Below are 18,467 nucleotides of genomic sequence, written 5' to 3' on the forward strand. Positions count from 1 at the left end.
AAATTAAATACAAAAGTGCCTTCAGACCCAGGAGGGTTAACATACATTTTTCAAACTTTCTGGGTGATCTTTTTCAGCTTTCAGCTGTCTTTAATCATTTGGGACCTAAAAACCAACCAACAAATGTAAATTCTTATTCTCTTTAAAATCAGAATAGACCAATTGTGTAAATCAAATCTATGATGATAAAAAAAAAACCCTTATAATAATCCTCATCTTACTCAACACGCTACATATAAAGCACTCACCAGTGAACGGCTCCCCCTGCTGGCCAACTGCGCTCCCCACCACCTGCAGTGGGCGGATCCACCGGTGACAGCTGTGCTGTGATAGGCTGCTCCAAGAGGAGGCTGCCATGACATCGGTGGATGCTGCACAGGATCACATCCACAGCATCGGCAGCAAGCGCTCCTCCATCCACCTCGCCATCCCTCCGTCTTTTCTCTCTCTTCTCCTCCTCTGCTTCTCCTCCTCATACCACCATCCTTGCTCCATCCATTCCTTTTCCCCTTCCCTCGACAGGAGCACACTGCAGCAGAGGGCCGTGTACGCACACTCTCCAGCAGGAACAGCAGCAGCGGGCAGACTGGTAGGTGAGCTGGGGCCTGATCCCTCTTGTCCCCCCATCCTCCACCTCTCTTCCTGCAGCACAGGCAAGACATTGCATTCTCCTCTGATCTCCGTCAAGGACTATCTGACTGTAAAGTGTGCGTGCGTGTTTGTGTGTGTGTGTGTGTGTGTTCGGATATGAGAGGAAGGAATACCACACCCTGAGATTATTTCCTACTCCTGACAGCTTCTGGGTGAATGAGTGGATGAATGCATTTATATTTGCCCAGTCTTCATTTTTGCATGCCTACTGAAACCAGCAACACGACTCGTATTCTGTGTCTGTGCTCGAGCTGTTTGTTATCATGGCTCCTCTGCTCAGTGCATGGGTCTACTCCAGCACCAGTTAGGCCTTGGTAGCACAGTTATACTTATCTAGTGTGGGAAGTGCATTTCTGACACTTTTTGACATGTGGACCCTTCTTCTTCTTTTCTTTCCAAAAACATCTATCTCTTCAGGCTCTCCATTTACTTTGTCCTCCTCTTAAAACCCCATTTTCGCCATCCTCTTTTCTCCTCCTCACCCTTCTTCTCCGTCTTGCTGTCCGGTTTCCCAGGATGCCTCGGTTCAGGATGCTTCAGTAGGCCCCAGCAGCATGGGCGGAGCCTGGGCGGGAAGAGAGATTACAGATTGGACCCTTCCCCTCAGGACGGGCGAACTGGCGGGCCACCCTCCCTCTTCTTCAGATGGGCGAGGACGCTGAGAGCCCCAAAATCAACCACACCTTCCTGAGAGACTACGTCACAGAAGGTGGGTCAGTGCTCTCTCTGTGGAGATTACAGATCGAACAGGTTAATCATAGGACTGGCAGGGAGAACGTGATGGCACCACTTAGTGGTTAGATTTCAAATATTACTTTTGAAACTTATTCTCAATTTACTTGTGGATATTTATGATGTGATGCTTAGCAGAAATTGGATTTCACATCAATCATGACATTTTCATGTTTCTTTACGTTTGACCCTATCTTCTTTCTCCTTTTCATTTGTACTACAGCTACTATTCAAGGCTCAGTATTAAGGTATAAAATGGCTTGAGAAAATTAGTCTTCAAATGTATAAAATAATCTGTCATACAGTTTTTATAAGTTAGGTTTTTAAGAGACACCACCAGAAAGTGCTTCACAGATAAATGTTATTCTCTACTCCTCACATGTTGCTCCATGTAAGCTGGGTAAAGTGTATCTTCTCTTGCCTGCAACAAAAATCTAATTGATTGTTTGGAAATCACTGTGTAAAAACCAGGCATGGGCTATCAGTGTGAGGGTATTTCATTGTTTTTTATTAGTATGGGATTAGATATGGAACAGTATCAAGGCATCTAAACATCTTTAAAAAAAAACCCTACAGTTTCAACATATCTCAAATTTTCTAATGTAACTCCCTGTATTTCCTGCCAAGAAGTACAAGACTGACCAAACTTTTCTCCAGCTGTATGGAGCAAATTCTCCTGAAAATATGTCAATTCACAAATTACCAAGTCATTAATGGAACGGAAGCTAGTTGAGTGCTACTCAGTTAAATGATGTCAGACATTTTGATATTATCATGTAAATACTTGGCAGGAAATAGTTACCAGTCATACATTTCAAATGATTTAATTTCCTGGTAATGGGATGACAGAGAATATGGTAAAACGACCAGAGTTTTATTTGACTGGCTGAATCACAGAAGTGAGTCAACTGAATGAAAAAAACATCATCTAATTTTCCTTCACAATACAGTCAAATTCTAATGTTTGGAAGTATCTCTGGTTGCAAAAACAGAGTTACTGTGTTTCAACACAGAGTTACTGTGTGATTAAAAGTGATTGACACTATTAAATCATTTCATACATTTTTCTTTAAAAGTGATAGTATTTCTGGTATCCTGGTATTTTTAGTCGAGAGTATCGTTCAATAAGAATCTCATACCCTTGTTTGTTGCCATGCCCGGCACGTCTGTTTGCTCTTTGCGACTTAGTTGTCTTTCTATTCTTCTTAGTCATTATGTGTTTATCTTGACCACCCTCCTGAGTAACTGGTGCCATTTTCCTTGTGTCCCTTCCAGCCGATGTCATCTCTACAGTGGAATTCAACCAAACAGGGGACCTGCTGGCAACAGGGGATAAAGGTGGCCGAGTGGTCATCTTTCAAAGAGAAACCGAGGTTCGGTCACCTTATTGTTATGTTAACTCTCTGCATGCAGGACTGTCTTCATAACGCACCAATACAAATGGCGAAAAAGTGGTTTATGACTTGTTTTTCTGCTCCTTTTAGTCCAAGGGCGTGTCAGAGGAGGCAGGTGAGGTGGGGGACTCGGGAGAGTACAACGTCTACAGCACGTTTCAGAGTCACGAACCTGACTTTGATTACCTGAAGAGTCTGGAGATAGAGGAGAAGATCAACAAGATCCGATGGTTGCCGCAGCAGAATGCCGCACATTTCCTGCTTTCCACCAACGGTAAGAAACAGATCAAACTCTGACAGGAAGCCTCATTGATTTTCTGCAGGAGGCTTTTTAAATGTCACAGGAAAAGACCACAGCATTGTTCTCAAACTTCACAACTATGTTCCCACAGCGAGTAAACGGTTTTAATCTTCTTTAGTGATTGAAATAAAATCTTTATGACTGAACTCATTTTACTTTGTGCTTTTTGGAGCAGTGGTAATACTTTTTAAGGCACTGTAGGTCTGCCATCTCTGTTTAAACAAACCCCATATCACTGCTCAGATTGTGCCGTGTTCCTTTCGCAGATAAAACCGTCAAACTGTGGAAGGTCAGTGAGAGGGACAAGAGACCAGAAGGATACAATCTGAAAGATGAGGAGGGACGAATCAAGGATGTTTCCACCATTACCTCTCTGAGGGTACCGAAGCACACACACATCTACACACCCGCTAACACATTTGATGTAAAAAACAACTTGCTTGCCTTTCATGCATTAGTTCTTTACCTTATGGTTCTACCACATTGTGTACTTTAGTTCTGCCCTTTCTCATCTGCATACGTTTTTTCCATCTTGACTCTTTAACTTTCTGTTTAAGGTGCCAGTGCTGAAGCCAACAGATCTGATGGTAGAAGTTCGCCCCAGGCGGGTGTTTGCAAATGGACACACATACCACATCAACTCCATCTCCGTCAACAGCGATGGGGAGACCTACTTGTCTGCTGATGACCTCCGCATCAATATGTGGCATCTGGACATCACTGATCGTAGTTTCAGTATCCTTTACACTCCTGGTTTGTTTTATGATTTACACAAATTACTACAAGATAATTTGTAGTAATTTGATTGACCAAGTTACTACAAAAAAACTGCTATTGGTTACTTTGGAAATTATCTCAGATCTTCGTTTGACACTTTATCTCTCACTGAAGAAGAGATAAATATTTAAAATGAATCTTCAGAATTCACCAATGTATCTTTTTTCTATTTGGACAAGCAAAATCAGTGCAACAGATATGTTTAAAACCGCAGTAACCAATTCATTTTGTTTAACCCTCACGCGTGGAGCCCAGGAAAACCACGGCCAAAGTCACGGTCGGGTAGTGACGAGGTCCTGTTAGACTGTCAGTTTACAAAACGACACACAAAAAAACCTTGTAAAAGTGCACATGGGGTCAGTGCGACCCTGTCTGACTGCACACAGTAAAAAAATTGCTTGGAGTCTAAATGACTCTGTCTCTTAAAACAACGCGAAGGTTATTAAGCAATCTAATAAATTTAATATCTCCAGTTAAATTAATATGCTTTTATTTTGAAGATTATTAAAAACAATAAATAATGATAAATAGCAAATTTATTTACAAAAATGTTTTTATTTTTTTCAAGGTTTTGCGAGGGTTAGCAGCACCTTTGTATTTTTCCTGATCTTCTGAACTGGTACGATCTCGCTAGATGACTGAGGTCTGCGAACTAAGCACTACGAACTGCTCTGAGCTCCAGATAAAAGCACAGAGGACAGGCACAAACACAAACATTACACATTTTTAACCGTTGTTGTTTTAAATGTGTGATATAAGTACGTTTGACTTTGACTTAGCTGTGCGCACTAAATCTTGTTAGTCACATTTTGAAGCAACCACAAGTGCGGCAACATATACAGCAAATTTTGTTACATTGCAGAACTGAATGTGCCGTAATGCTCATTTTGAAAAGACTTAATCATTCATGCTGTTATGTATGCTATAATTTAATCATTTTGTAATTTGCATGCTTCCATTTGTAATTCACTTTGCTACTCAGACACCTGAATTCTCCCACAGTGGAACAATAAATTATGTTCTTTTCTATTCTATTCTATTCTATTCTATTCTATTCTATTCTATTCTATTCTATTCTATTCTATTCTAGTCTTGTCTAGTCTAGAATATAACCACATTCTATTATAAATATAGCCACAGTAAGCAGCATAACCCATCATAGAGTTGTGTTTATGTGTTAATAATATGGTAATAATATGATGGGGTGTTTGTTTTGATAAGACTGCCGCTCACTGTGATTTCAGTGCAGGTTGCAGCATGTTATACAGACTGCCTTTGGTGTTTCCCCATTCAAACGGAAGCTGACCTAGAAAATCTCAGACACATCTATGGAAGACTAGTTTGAATTATTCACTCAGCAGCACACTTTCTGCTGAGCCTCGTAGGACCACTAGAACACAAATAGAACAAACTGAGGAACAGATTGTGCAGCCATGTTAGAGCTGAATGGGATGCGTTGTTTGGTTGCTGTTTACGGTGAACAATCATACAATAAAAACGTCTGGAACAAAAAGAAACGACGTGCACGTCATAGCAAAACATCATTGTTATTTTTGTTGCCCTTATTTTCCTTGATGAAACTTCTTCCCAGACATTGTAGACATCAAACCTGCCAACATGGAGGACCTGACAGAGGTGATCACAGCAGCAGAGTTCCACCCTCACCACTGCCATCTGTTTGTGTACAGCAGCAGCAAGGGGACCCTGCGCCTCTGTGATATGAGGGCCTCGGCTCTCTGTGACAGACATACCAAACGTGAGCATGTTTTTGCAAATTAAAAAATGTATTGTAGTAAACAATGGGAGAGGGGATAAAGAATTCCAGGCAGAAAACCAAAGCAAAATCTGTATATGTGTAACTGACTAGTTGTACATTGTGTTTCTGAAGTTTTTGAGGAGCCTGAAGATCCCGGAAGCCGTTCATTCTTCTCAGAGATTATTTCCTCTGTGTCGGATGTTAAGTTCAGCCATAGTGGGCGCTACCTGCTAACAAGAGATTACTTGACTGCTAAGGTGTGGGACTTGAATATGGACAAAGGCCCAGTTGAAACCTACCAAGTAAGATGATACTACTTTGATTTCAGATGCCCACCATCTGGTATATGATGTAGGAATGATGAAGTTTTACAGCTCTGCGTATGCTGATTTCTGAAGGCGGTGGCTGACCGAGTCTTTATCTTTCCCAGGTCCACGAATACCTGAGGAGTAAACTGTGTTCCCTCTATGAGAATGATTGCATCTTTGATAAATTTGAATGTGTCTGGAACAGCTCAGACAGGTAAGTGTTGACTGGTGGAGACAGTTTGCAGAATAATTACATTTAAAAGCAAATTAGATGAATGTGTCAGTGCTAATCACCGTGACTCTACTAATCGCCTGGTTCTGACATTATCTGACATCTCAATCAATGTTGAAGACAGTCTTTGGCTACATCAGATCAATCTTCTCACCCTGTTTGGCTTCCTTGCTGCCCTCTTCTCTGGCCCATGACAAATCTTTCTTCCTGTTCTCTTGTAACCCAGTGTGATCATGACGGGGGCGTACAACAGCTTTTTCCGGATGTTCGATCGCGAGACGGGCCGGGGCGTTACCCTGGAGGCATGGAGGGAGAACAGCAAGCCTCGGGCTGTGCTGCGGACGCGCCGGGTGTACACGGGAGGGAAGCGACGCCGTGGGGACGTAGGCGTCGACAGCCTGGACTTCACAAAGAAAATCCTGCACATGGCCTGGCACCCTGAGGAGAATATAATTGCTATTGCAGCCACCAACAACCTATACATCTTTCAGGATCGTGTCAATCCCGACGCGCAGACGCAGTAGCAGGAATGCAGACACAAACTTGAAACAGTTTCAGTGTTTAAGGAGTGCATGTGAGAGATGCAGCCTCTGAAAATGGGGGTTTATCCTTAATGACTAAATAGCAGACTGATTATTGATCTAAATGAAGTTAATAACTGAGGAATGGCGTCTAATAGTTTTTTTTTTTTTCGGCCCTGAGATGTGCTCATGTCTCTAGTGGCAATTGGGACTTCATTTTTTTGCTGCACTCTACTCCCACTTTTCCAAGATGTTTGTGTAATTTCCTTCTGCAGAAGCAGTGAAGAAGGTGCAGGGACACCTCTCCATCTGCAATGACTCAGTGCTGTTAATCACACAGTGTTGCACCGCTCACTAATCTACTCTTTTACACATAGAACGGAAAGCGCTTCAGTACAGAAATGTGTGATGCTCCTGACATAACTGGATGACTTTACGAGACATTGCATTCAACATTTTTATTTTATTTTTTTAAATGTGGAATGTTAGGAATGGTGTAAGTGAATGTTTCTTTGCAATGTCTTTATTTTCTCTGCTGAGTAACAACAGCTATTGATACTCTCCTTTAGAGCAGTGCTCTTGGAGATTATACACATAATTCATACATGATCTGTTCACATTGAGATAATATCACCAACAACAGTTCAGCGGTACTCCTGCTATAAAACATGATCATTTTCCTTAGGCAGGTAACACATGTACACTTTTTACAGTTAGCTGTATATATCTGTGTTGATTTCTTAAAAACAGTACCTCTTTGCTTCAAACAGATTTTGTTGTGTACACTGTAAATGAGCATCTCATGCAGAAAAGTTACGATATCCCAACATGGTTATTATTGTGTAGCAATACATTCAAAGTTTTGGATGGAGGAGAGGGCTTGGTGAATCAAGTATAATGCAACTGTTAGTCTTTTGTTGTGTTTCCTACTTATGCCCAGATAAAGGCTGATGATATTCAAACAAATAGTGCCCTGCGAAAGTGTTCAGGTACCTTAACATTTTTATATTTCGTCATGTCACAACCGCTATCTCCAATGTTTTGTGAAAAGTCAGCACAAAGCGATGCATGTCTATAAAGTGAAAGGTATGGGGATACATGGTTTTTAAAAAAAAAAAATTTAAATCAGCCCTTTTGAATCCATGCTTTGAAGAAGCATTTTTGCTTCAATTATTGGTGTAAGTGTATCTATGCCACCCTTGCACATCAACAAACTTACATTTTTGCCAATTTTTTCTTTGCTTCAACTTATTCGGATGGTAAAAAGAGTTTTTGTGATCTTAGATTTTTAAGTCCTCTCACAGATATCCAACTGGACTTAATTCTTTGACAGAGCCGTTTTAGCAGAAATTTACTTTCAACTAAACCATTCTAAGAAGGCTCTGTTTGTTTGTTGTTTTAGGGTAATTTTACTGCCGTAAGGTGGGCCTCCACCTCAGACTGAAGTCTTTTACAGCCTGTTAAGTTTTCTTACAGGATTGCCCTGTATCTGACTCTTGCCTGTTTTTACGTCCAACATTTTGCACAAAGGCCAAAAAGTTCGCTTTTGGTCTCATGTGATGCAACCCAAGTTTTTCATATTTGTTGTGTCCCCTACATTGTTTGCGCCAAAGTGCAAACAGAACTTCTTATGGCTTGGTCAGATATCTTGTATAGGTTTAGAGTTTTAGATAATACTCTTCACATCTCAATAGGATGTCCAAAGCTTGGTTTACCTTGCTTTAAACTTCTTTACTACTGGTATGTTTCTTAGTTGTTTCTTGGTCTTTCTGATGCTGTTTATTCTCTCTAACAACCCTCTGTGGCCTTCACAGAGCAATTGGATTTTTCCTGAGATTCCACTGCACACAGATGGAGTGTAATTATTGATTAGATAAGTTCTGAAGGCATTTGACAGCACTTTGTTTCACTTAAGAGTATAAAAGGAAATGGTTTTGATATAAATGGACAGCTGACTAATTATTTTTAATTGTATATATTTTTGAAAACCATGCATCTTATTCCGCTCATTTCAGAATCATGCACTATGTTGTGTTGTTTCTTCACTTGCAGAGAAGTGTGTGGGTGTAAGATGACAAATTGATGAAAAAGTTTTAAGGTTTATGACTACTTTGGCAAACTACTGTGAATAAGACAAAAATGTAACTGTTATAATGTGTGAAAATCAAAATGAGCCTTGTTCATTTTATAATGGAGAAGCACATTTTAAAAAGGGATCTCACAATCAAGGAAAACTTGCACATTGTTTATAAAAGAAGAAAAAGAAAAACCCTGACTCAGCTGTATCCAAGCTGAAAACTGTTTTGTTCTCATTATTAGTGTGGTTGAGGGTCAGAGGTCATCATCAGTGCAATAGCTCATTGTATGCATCATTGAAAGATCATTACTGTCCAAAAACTTATTATAATGTAAATTTATCATAGTGTATCACAGCAATTATTGTTGTCATAGCTGATACCTCACAGTGCCGGTTGCTGCTCTGGGTTGCGACAAATGAAAGCTATAGGTGTGGAATGGTTTTATTTCCTAGGGTGCAGTACATTGTTCTCAAGTGACCTTGGTCCTGATAAGATTATTGAGCTGTCTGCATGTTGACCATATATGGAGGAGAAACAAAATTATTGCAGAAGTGGTGAACAATTTTGGATCTTTTGAAACCTGAGCTTTGAATGGGCAACAGTTTCTCACATCTGTCAGTACATTTACTGTTTCTGTTTCTGACTAAGGACACAAATGTGCATTACATGTTTTTTTTGTTTTGTTTTTTTTTAAATTGCAGCTCAACACAAATGTGAAAAAACACACACAAAATGGCTTAAGTTGTCATTGAGTGACTTGTAAATCTGTCATACCCACCGCCATTCAGCTGGGAGAGACATTAAGTTCAGAGTCACAGCAGCACCATCAGCAGCAGCAGCAGCATGTTACCATTACTCAGTGCTTCTTATGTGTATATCTATCATACTAAAAAAAATAAAAATAAAAGATGTAAATGTACAAAAACCTTATTCATGGATGAAAGGAATGTGCATTAATAAAACTATCTGAAAACATGTCTATTTTTGTCTGGGTGTTTATCTTAAATGGGTCATACTTTTATTCTAACAAAGAACAAGACTCCAAATTCGGCTCTTTGTTGTTAGTAAATGTTGCACCAATTAGAGTTAAATCCTGGCTCAGAAGATTAAATATAGTGTTCATTGTTATGAAAGTAAACCCTTGGACTATTTTTTAATGGTATTTCAACAAAAAATTCAGCAGCTTAAATTACAGATGTACACATGTGACTCCATTATGGATATTCTATAATCAACACAAGGTTCAGGCTCATATGACTGTCACCTGTTTTCTATATAACCACCTCAATATTTGCTTACAAGTTCTGAAGCATCATGCCAGATTCCAGATATAGTAAATAATGAAATGAAATGACATCAGACTTATTTAGCTCTTTATTAGGAAACTCAAAGACTCTTTACAATGTAATCAGTCATTCCCATTCACACACACATTCACATGCTGATGATGATGACTAGCTACTGCATTGTAGCCACAGTTACCATGGGGCAAGGCTGCTATACCAGCACCATCTGTTCTTCTGACCACCACCAGCAGGTAAGGTGGGTAAAGTGTCTTGCCCAAGGACACAACAACAAAGATAGAAGGGCAGTGTCTCAAAACAACAAGTTACTGACTACTTGCAAGGCAAACTCCTACTTCGGTCGCCACCATCGCTCAATGGCACAAGACATAAAGACCCAGCATCATCAACATTACTCTGACAAGTTGGACTTCAGCTAAGGTAATGTTTTAATGTAAACAGATGTCCACCCACCATCTCTGACTCTCCAGAGGTATAAAATAAAAAAATAAATCTAGAGGGTTATCAAAACCATTTGAAATATTATCATTTTAATCACAAATATAAGATTTTAAATGTAATTATGAATTTACAATTTTTTTTTGTTACATTTTGGTAATGATAAGGCTGGTATTTTTATATGGAGTGTACATTAAATCAGTATATTTACTAAATAATTGTAAACAGCTAAACATAAGATCCGGTGGTTGCAAATGTTTTTCTGTAGAAGGAGGAAGGATTTAGGTTTGTGTGCAGCTTTAACTGGCTTAGCTACAGCGCTAATGCTGATGACAAGATTGCTCGCTCTGGTTATCAGGGAAAAGGTTTGCATGCAAACTTGTTAGGAAAACATAGAAAGGCTTGCCTTAAGTTTTAAGATATTACTTTTTCCAAAATCATCTTATGACTTAATCACAAACCAGTTAGGATTTTCTATTATATTTTAAAATCCTTTCGTAAAAAAAAAAAAAAAAAAAAAAAAAAAGATTGGGTTTCTTGTTGTCTGTTTAATCTCAGGTACGGATTTCTGCTGACAGGAAAGGTGAGAAGAAAAAGTCAAATGCAAACTTGAAGGCTCTAACTGTTGTACGCCTGAAGTCTCTCTCGATCTTCACCTGCCTACCTCCAGTCAGCCATGAAGAAGCACAGTCGAGGCAGTGGATAGCCTTGAGCTCAAAGGCCGGAGCCTTTGCTCCTAAACGTCCGTCCAGCTTAGTACTGAATTCTACTATGTTACCAGGTTTCAGATTGAGCAGAACTTGTCTAAACTCATTGCTGGCCATGAGGATTATATCTCTGGCTGCATCCTCTGCTCCTGAGCTTCCATCTTGGATAATTCCCACCGTCACCTCAAACCGATAGCTGTCAAAACGCTTGACGTGACAGGTGTGCTTGGCTAAAGCCTTAATTTGACACAACTCCTCTTCTTCTTGCATTTTAATCAGTGTGACCAGAGAAACTGGACCTGACAAAGAACTGTTTGCTTTTTCCACTGCCGTTGAGTTTGCCTGTGATGTATTCTTTAGGTCACACTTGGGATATGTCTCACCGTACAAGCAGCGCATCCAGTCCCCAATAAACACTGGCAGCATATTAATGACAGACTGCGCACCGTTTTCTGTCTCAGCAATCCGGACGTGTCTAAAGCGTCCAGTCCAGGTGACTCTGTGCCCTTGCAGGTGGCTGCAGAATATCTGAGTCTGAGCCATGCCTTTGCTTTCCCAGGCTGGAGGCCCACAGGCCTGGCTGTACTGGTTCCATGTCAGAGTGGAGTTGTACACCTTCTGTCCCTCCGCATGGTATACATATACCGAGAAGAACAGGATCACCATGGAAATGCAGAGTAAGATGAATTTGACTGGACCCCATTGCGTAAATGAGCGCAGAACATCCAAAATAGACATGCTGAATCGTGTCCAAAGCCGCAGAGTGACAGGAATTGCACATATCACCAGGGTCACAATCATCTTTGTCAACTCTAGCTCTATGAACCATTTAAACAGCTGGATGAAGAGCATGATGGCAAGGCCAAACACCAGAGCTGGGAGTGCAAACAGGAAGAGGAAGTATGCTACACAGGTGCGGATTAATCCAACAGCAGAGGAGTTTTGTAGGAGGACCACTGAAAACTCACACCACATGAAGCATACAAGATATGGGATCAGGAAGCAGTAGGTCCCCCGAAATCCACGGGTTCTTGCCATGCTACAGTGAGAAGAAAAAAAGAAAAATTCAACTAATTAGTAATGACAAACCACGCAGGACAGTTTTTAGTACATATAATCGGTTTGTCTGTCAGGTCAAACTCCACTCACCTGAAAAACAGGTAGAAAAGGTAGATATACAGAAGGCAGGGGATGCTGAGCTTCAGTACCACAGATTCCCCAAGCGGCACTGTGGTAAATGTGTGTCCAAGAAAACGAAGTCCTGTCATGTCCTCTGGCAGTAATTGTGTCAGGCAACACAGATTTGAGGCTACCTAAGATGAACACCCAGTCATATTTTAGTCATATATCATTACTAAAATAAAAGCAGAATATTCAATTTGAAAATTTGCCTACAATTCTCTGTTTTATTTAGGTGTGGACAAAGCACGGTCACATAAAACACAACTAGAACACACGGCTTGTGGTTCTATTGCGACCAAATGCGAACAGGTTTAAGGTTGAATAGTAAGAGTACAGCACAGTATTTTGGATCTAGAGGCCGATCAAATGAATAACTTCTCAACTTGTAAAAGAACAAACCACAGTCTAACTTAAAACTGAAATGAAGTGAAATGATCAATCTAAATGTGAGATAACTGCTTTGAAGGTCACCTCATAAACATTAAATACGCTTGCAGTTAATCTAAAAAGTGTGATTTAAATCCTTCTATCAAATACCTCTATGAAGATTGCACGACGTGCATATGCTGCTGCAGCTGGGCTGAGGCTGTAATAGCTGAGAACTGTGAAGAAAATTGCCACGGTGGAGAGCTCAGAACAAGGGATCCATTTCTTGTCAGCGACAGGGAAGGAGAAAATGACAAAAAAGACGGAAAAGATAAAGTAAAGGTATTGCTCCAGGTTGTTCCAACCAAAGTTGGTCTCTGCCTGCTCCACATCAAGACCTGGTTCGAAACGAGTCAGCAGGGATGTCAAGGCTTTGAAGTTCTCCCATGTCTGGAAAGAAGAAGTATGTTTGTCCATTTATTTGATTTAACTGATTTGAACTAAATGCACCGTCATGAAAGACGAAAGCCTTAGATTAACCTTGCTACTCTGGAAGATCCTTAGAGTGCAGATAATCATGGCAACGAAGGAAAGGTAAAAGACAAGCAGGGGTATAACAAAGGCAAACAGGTCAACGGTCAGGTTGCTGATGATAAAGAAGAAAATGAGGGCGTTGACATGTTGCGTAGGGATGAGGGTGCTCAGCCACTGGACGCCTGCCCTCGATGCCCAGTCAAACAGATGCTCCTTCATCTCAATAACTGCATGAAGTGGGTACTGCAGCATCTGAGGTGGACAGGAAGAAAAGAAGAGGGAAAGTGTCATGTACAAACCAAGAAGAGTTTGAAAGTAAAATTTATTAAGAGAAATGAAGTCTCTACACATTCTCTCAGTCATTTTACCATCAGGTGTGACTTCATGGCATTTGTATGCTTGGCGTCCGGCAGCATCCCACTGTAATCAAAGCTCCAAGAATGTTTCTGGACCTTCTTATGTTCTTTAGGGACTACCCCTGCCTTGTCCTTTGACACATAATCACACAAACACACTGTCGTCATTACGCAAATACTACATATAAAAAGCACTTGTTAGGGAAAAGGCAGCTTTACCTTCCCTTTTCTATCCAGCAGGTCGGGACTTTCAATTTCTGATGAGTCCTGGCTTCCATATTGAGGGACAGTAGGGACAATGCCTTGTGCATATTTTTTCGTCATTTCAACAAAGTCATCCAGGTCCACAAGCTGTTTGGCTGTGAAGTCCATATAATGCAATTATACAAAAGAACACATGCTGCTCCTGATTTTTTTTTTCATTTATATACTTACCATCAGTGCTGACCATGCTCTCTATTATTTTCTGGGTCTGGCCCGAAGTAGGAGCAGGGATTCTGGTTGCTGTGCCCCCTGCTGGTGAGAAATACCCAAAAATCCAATAAATGGATGCAGACATGCAGTGGGACACTTGAAGACAGCTGCGAACATTGAAATAACTAAAATGTCTTATAGAATGATACATTAGTTGGAGAAGAGTACAGTACAACAGACACAACTGATATCGCATTACTATATATTCTGCAACTGTTTCTGTCACCTACCTGGCACTGCGTTCACCTGGCTGACATTTTGGAGCAGCTCAGAGACAGCCACTTTTTTCTTCCTGTCTGGGTTGAGCCTCCAGTACATCATCATGGCTGCTTTGCGTACTGCCAGCTCAAACTTGCCCTCTTTTGACAACTTGCGCATGTCAGCCTCATTTTCTGGAGTTACTCCCTTTTTCTGGATCCAGCAGCGCTGAAGAAGTCTCGCTGCGGACATCCTTCCCTGTTTAGCTGCTTTGATTAGCCAGTTAACTGCCAGGAGGTTGTTGAGGTCTGGGTCTTTTTCTTCAGCAAGCATCAAGAAGTGCTGACCCAACTGGAAAGGGGGAGAGACGGTTACTTTTGATGAAGAGGGTTTGCAGTTTTTTGCTTCACCACAGGATTTCAATTGTTAACATATACAAACAGGTTTGTACATGTGCAAACTTAATATGTGTGTGAAAGGTTCTGTAAAGGGAGAACTTTTATGGTTAATTGTTTTGTTCCAGTGTAGCCAATGTCAGAGCCACATAAAGAAATGACTTCGAAAAACAGAATCCTGCAGCCCCATTGCTGTGTGTCTTTCTGTCTCGACTAAGTAACAGGGGCAGCTGAGCACTCCAGGACATATCAAGTGTCTGTTTTCTAATCTTAACCATCTTTACGTAACTTTCTTCTCACACAGTTGTCATCAAATCTGTCCTCTGCCTTTCTGTGAGTTGTGAAACAGATAAAACAATCATTTCACACAGTGTTACCAAGTCTTGTAGATAAATGAACAAAACCAGACCACATTTACCTAAGCATCAATAAACAATGATGGACATGTGTTATAGGGTATGTCAGATTCTTTAATTCATGAGACTTTGTTAGAACTATTGTCCTATTGTAATCTGTATGAAAAGACGTGTCTGAAAGATAATTATCCACAGAAAACACACACAATCTGCAGCTTCTCAGTTTTCTTTGTCTCTCACAATTTAAGCATTTGACAATTTGTGAAAATTTAGAACATTCTGCAAACAGATTTTTTAAATGATTTGTCAGCAGGGAAAGAGTTGTGTTGTAAACTGGAATCCAGAGATCATCTTGCGGGTGGCATAAATAGAAACACCCCACATCTGAGTCATCCAGTGAGACTGACAACAATGCCAAGTGTTGGTCAGTGTGTGTGCGTGCGTGGGTGTGTGCGTGTGTGTGTGTGTGTGTGCAGACCCGGCTCTGAGCTCTGGCATCACCAGTGTTGGCCTTCTCCTCCATCTGCTCCACACTCAGGTCTTCTTCTAGTTCTTCATCTTAAATGGCACCAAACAGGTTTATTAGACATTGAGGTAAAGTCCATAAAACTATTTCTTCATGAGTTAGCTAATAGGTAGTATGATCTTGTATCAGTGTTACTAAGCATGGATTATTCTAGACTCACATTTAAGTGACAATAAAATTGTGTCAGATATGCATCCTGTAACTCAAGATCAAAAAACCTGAAAGGTGGAGTAGATGTGAAACCGTGAAACTTTAAACACGTCTGCTGGCCTGAGAATCTATAATGTGATAAAATTTAAGAGCTCGAGCAGCTTGATGACCAGACAGCTAAAATGTCACATCAGGACTTGTTTATTATATGAACCGGTCCTGTCTCTAGAATGTGCTTCATCACAAAGGTGTCTTTTTTTTCAGATGCCAGAGATTCGTATGTATAAAGCCCATGAGCTGCACCACAGGTCTGCATTTTATGTTTTACCTCCAGAAGTCTCCATCTATAACACATTATAAGAATCACCGTACTTTAAACAAGAAATTGATCCTGGACTAGAATCATGGTCAGAGCCTTCTTGTGCAGTTTATGTGTTCTCTCTGAGCATGCATGCTTCTCTACAGGTAGTCCAGCCTCCTCCCACAGTCCAAAAACATGGCTGTTAGATAAACTGACCAAAGTAAATTGCTATTAGGTGTTTCTGTTAATTTTACTACTAATTCTACTACTATCTTTGAAGTTATTATAAATGAGATGTAATTTTGGTTTTAATTTCTATTTATTTTGTCTTTTAATAATTGTCATTGTGAATTTTATGCATACTTATTTCTAACTTTCTAATAATCACCTCTACTAGTTGCATAGTTTACCACATTCTGGTTAGATTGTTCTTCATGCGTTGGAAATGCAATGGGAAGCTTTTGAGAAGGACTATCAGAGTGTTTGCAAATAATCCTGAAAAATTGTTGTTTTGGTGATCAAGTCAATCAATGAATTATCCTGAACTTGTAAAAATTTGATGTTATAGTAATGACATATTTCAGTCTGGTAAGTCTGTATGCATGGAAATGGGCAAAGACTATTGTAAACAATCTTTCAACTTCAGTTAGAAACATAATCACAAGTGAGTTTTTATTTAGAAAAAACTACGATGTTGATATCGGTGTGTGCAAATATTGGTCAAATTTTGAGGCATGATCAATAACAGTATTCTAATTTATAAAGACAAACAAAAATGACTTCGACTTAGATTAATAGCTTTTGTGTGAGATCTTTTTAAAATAAAATTGTATAGCCTAAATAGTTTCCCGTTGATCTAAATGAATAACTCCATTAAACTTGGTAGAATGGATTCTTTATAATGGCTCAGTGACAGATTTTTTATCCACCTCTCTGTTATATAAACTTAAGTAATAATCATCTGTCTTTGTTAACATGTGACTAACTTAATTTGAGTGGATTCTCACCATCTTCTTCATCATTTGCATCCTCTTCCTCTGCTTTCCTGAGTCTCTCCTGCATTATCACCTGCTTAGCCACAGAGGCAAAGCTGCGTTTTGTGGAAGCAGCTCCGGAGGGGGAAGTCTTGGAGCCAGAGCAAGATGATCCAGGACAGGTCGATTTTAATTTTGCAGAAGATGACATACTTGTTGTTTTGGAGACAGACGTGTTGGACGAACCCGGATGAGGTTTTTCAGTTATGTCACCAGACCAACATTCTGAGGACACAGATTCAGCAAAAGACTCTGGCTTTGATTTATCCAAATGAATAGCTTGTGTGGATGATGAAGAGAAATCAGATAATTTTCTGGGACTTGATGGAGATGTTGATTTGTCAGGCTGAGAAGGTGCAGCAGGTTTATTAGCTGCAGGGGGAGAAGGAATCTGTTTCGGCGCTGGTGAGGATCCCTTCAGGACAGGGCACGGACCCGTGGTGCTGGCAGAGGAGGATGGAGACTCGGAATCCTTCTCCATTTTTCCTAAAAGAGTCAGGAAGATTCAAAAGCATGTGTCAGGAAGAATCATGAAGAGTCAGAGTGTGAAAAGGTTTTGTGAGATAATGAAATAATGTTTTTAGTTTTAAATCATAAAACAGCTAAAATATGGAATAGGTGGCGTCTTTGACATTATTTTTGTGTACAACATTTTTCTTTTAGCTCTAATACTTTCTGTTTTTAATTACTGAATTTTTTTGTCTTGTTAAGAAATTTTACCTAAGTAAGGTTTTTTTTGGGAAACATATTTAACATTTCATTGAATAAGCAAGGGTTAGATTTAGGAGCTAGATGTGCATATTCTACATAAAAACAAGAACAAAAACACTCTGTTTAGAATTTTGGGAGATACATAGAATTTAGAAAGATGTACAGTCGTATTCAGTAATTATATGCTATAATTACATTCACGTATCTGCATAAGAATGTATTTTTAGTGGTCTGGTGTTTTAATATTAAATGTCACTTGTCATAATTAATGGAAACGAAGGCCTGACATTAATATGTGTCACTTAGTGAATTGAGTATTAATAATAACTTGTCAATAATATTTGAATTTGTTGTACAGGTTTGGTACACTAACGACTTCCCAAATTAATAAAAGTGCCTGTAAACCACCAACTTCTGCACCAACACTGCTCTCGCAATGTTATTTAAAAAAAAAGTACTTACCAACTAAATGTTCATGATTAACGCTCCTGGATTCGTATGTTTGACTCCATACTCCGTCTGTACCAGAAGGATCCCAGTAAGGAGACACTCACAGGCTGCTGTCAGACTACACCACAACTTTATGACCCGCCCACTCCTAAAATAGGCTCTCCAATATTAGAAGGTCCAATGAACAGCAATGAAAATAGCAACTTATTTAATAATTAATAAGTTATGTGAACCT

At 39.9% G+C, this 18,467-nt stretch overlaps 2 protein-coding genes across 2 annotated transcripts; one reads left to right on the forward strand and one right to left on the reverse strand.

The window, feature by feature from the left end:
* Nucleotides 1-1,172: 1,172 nt before the first annotated feature.
* ppp2r2ca (protein phosphatase 2, regulatory subunit B, gamma a) lies at nucleotides 1,173-8,260 on the forward strand. The gene is made up of 9 exons (XM_015005086.2): nucleotides 1,173-1,360; nucleotides 2,659-2,756; nucleotides 2,868-3,051; nucleotides 3,345-3,457; nucleotides 3,636-3,813; nucleotides 5,447-5,611; nucleotides 5,744-5,913; nucleotides 6,042-6,133; nucleotides 6,378-8,260. The coding sequence occupies exons 1-9, from the start codon at nucleotides 1,297-1,299 to the stop codon at nucleotides 6,673-6,675; spliced, it is 1,362 nt and encodes a 453-aa protein (XP_014860572.1). The 5' UTR covers nucleotides 1,173-1,296; the 3' UTR covers nucleotides 6,676-8,260.
* Nucleotides 8,261-10,106: 1,846 nt separating this feature from the next.
* wfs1a (Wolfram syndrome 1a (wolframin)) lies at nucleotides 10,107-18,313 on the reverse strand. The gene is made up of 11 exons (XM_015005080.2): nucleotides 18,245-18,313; nucleotides 17,045-17,557; nucleotides 15,539-15,618; nucleotides 14,342-14,660; nucleotides 14,073-14,153; nucleotides 13,857-13,996; nucleotides 13,650-13,769; nucleotides 13,288-13,533; nucleotides 12,919-13,197; nucleotides 12,349-12,512; nucleotides 10,107-12,238 (listed from the first exon to the last, which is right to left on the reverse strand). Exons 2-11 carry the CDS (start codon nucleotides 17,550-17,552, stop codon nucleotides 11,047-11,049), a joined length of 3,129 nt encoding a protein of 1,042 aa, XP_014860566.2. The 5' UTR covers nucleotides 17,553-17,557; nucleotides 18,245-18,313; the 3' UTR covers nucleotides 10,107-11,046.
* Between the last annotated feature and the right edge of the window lie 154 nt (nucleotides 18,314-18,467).

Source organism: Poecilia mexicana, unplaced genomic scaffold (assembly GCF_051168715.1).
Source record: "Poecilia mexicana isolate PSO_F unplaced genomic scaffold, ASM5116871v1 scaffold_1, whole genome shotgun sequence".
Classification (NCBI taxonomy): domain Eukaryota; kingdom Metazoa; phylum Chordata; class Actinopteri; order Cyprinodontiformes; family Poeciliidae; genus Poecilia; species Poecilia mexicana.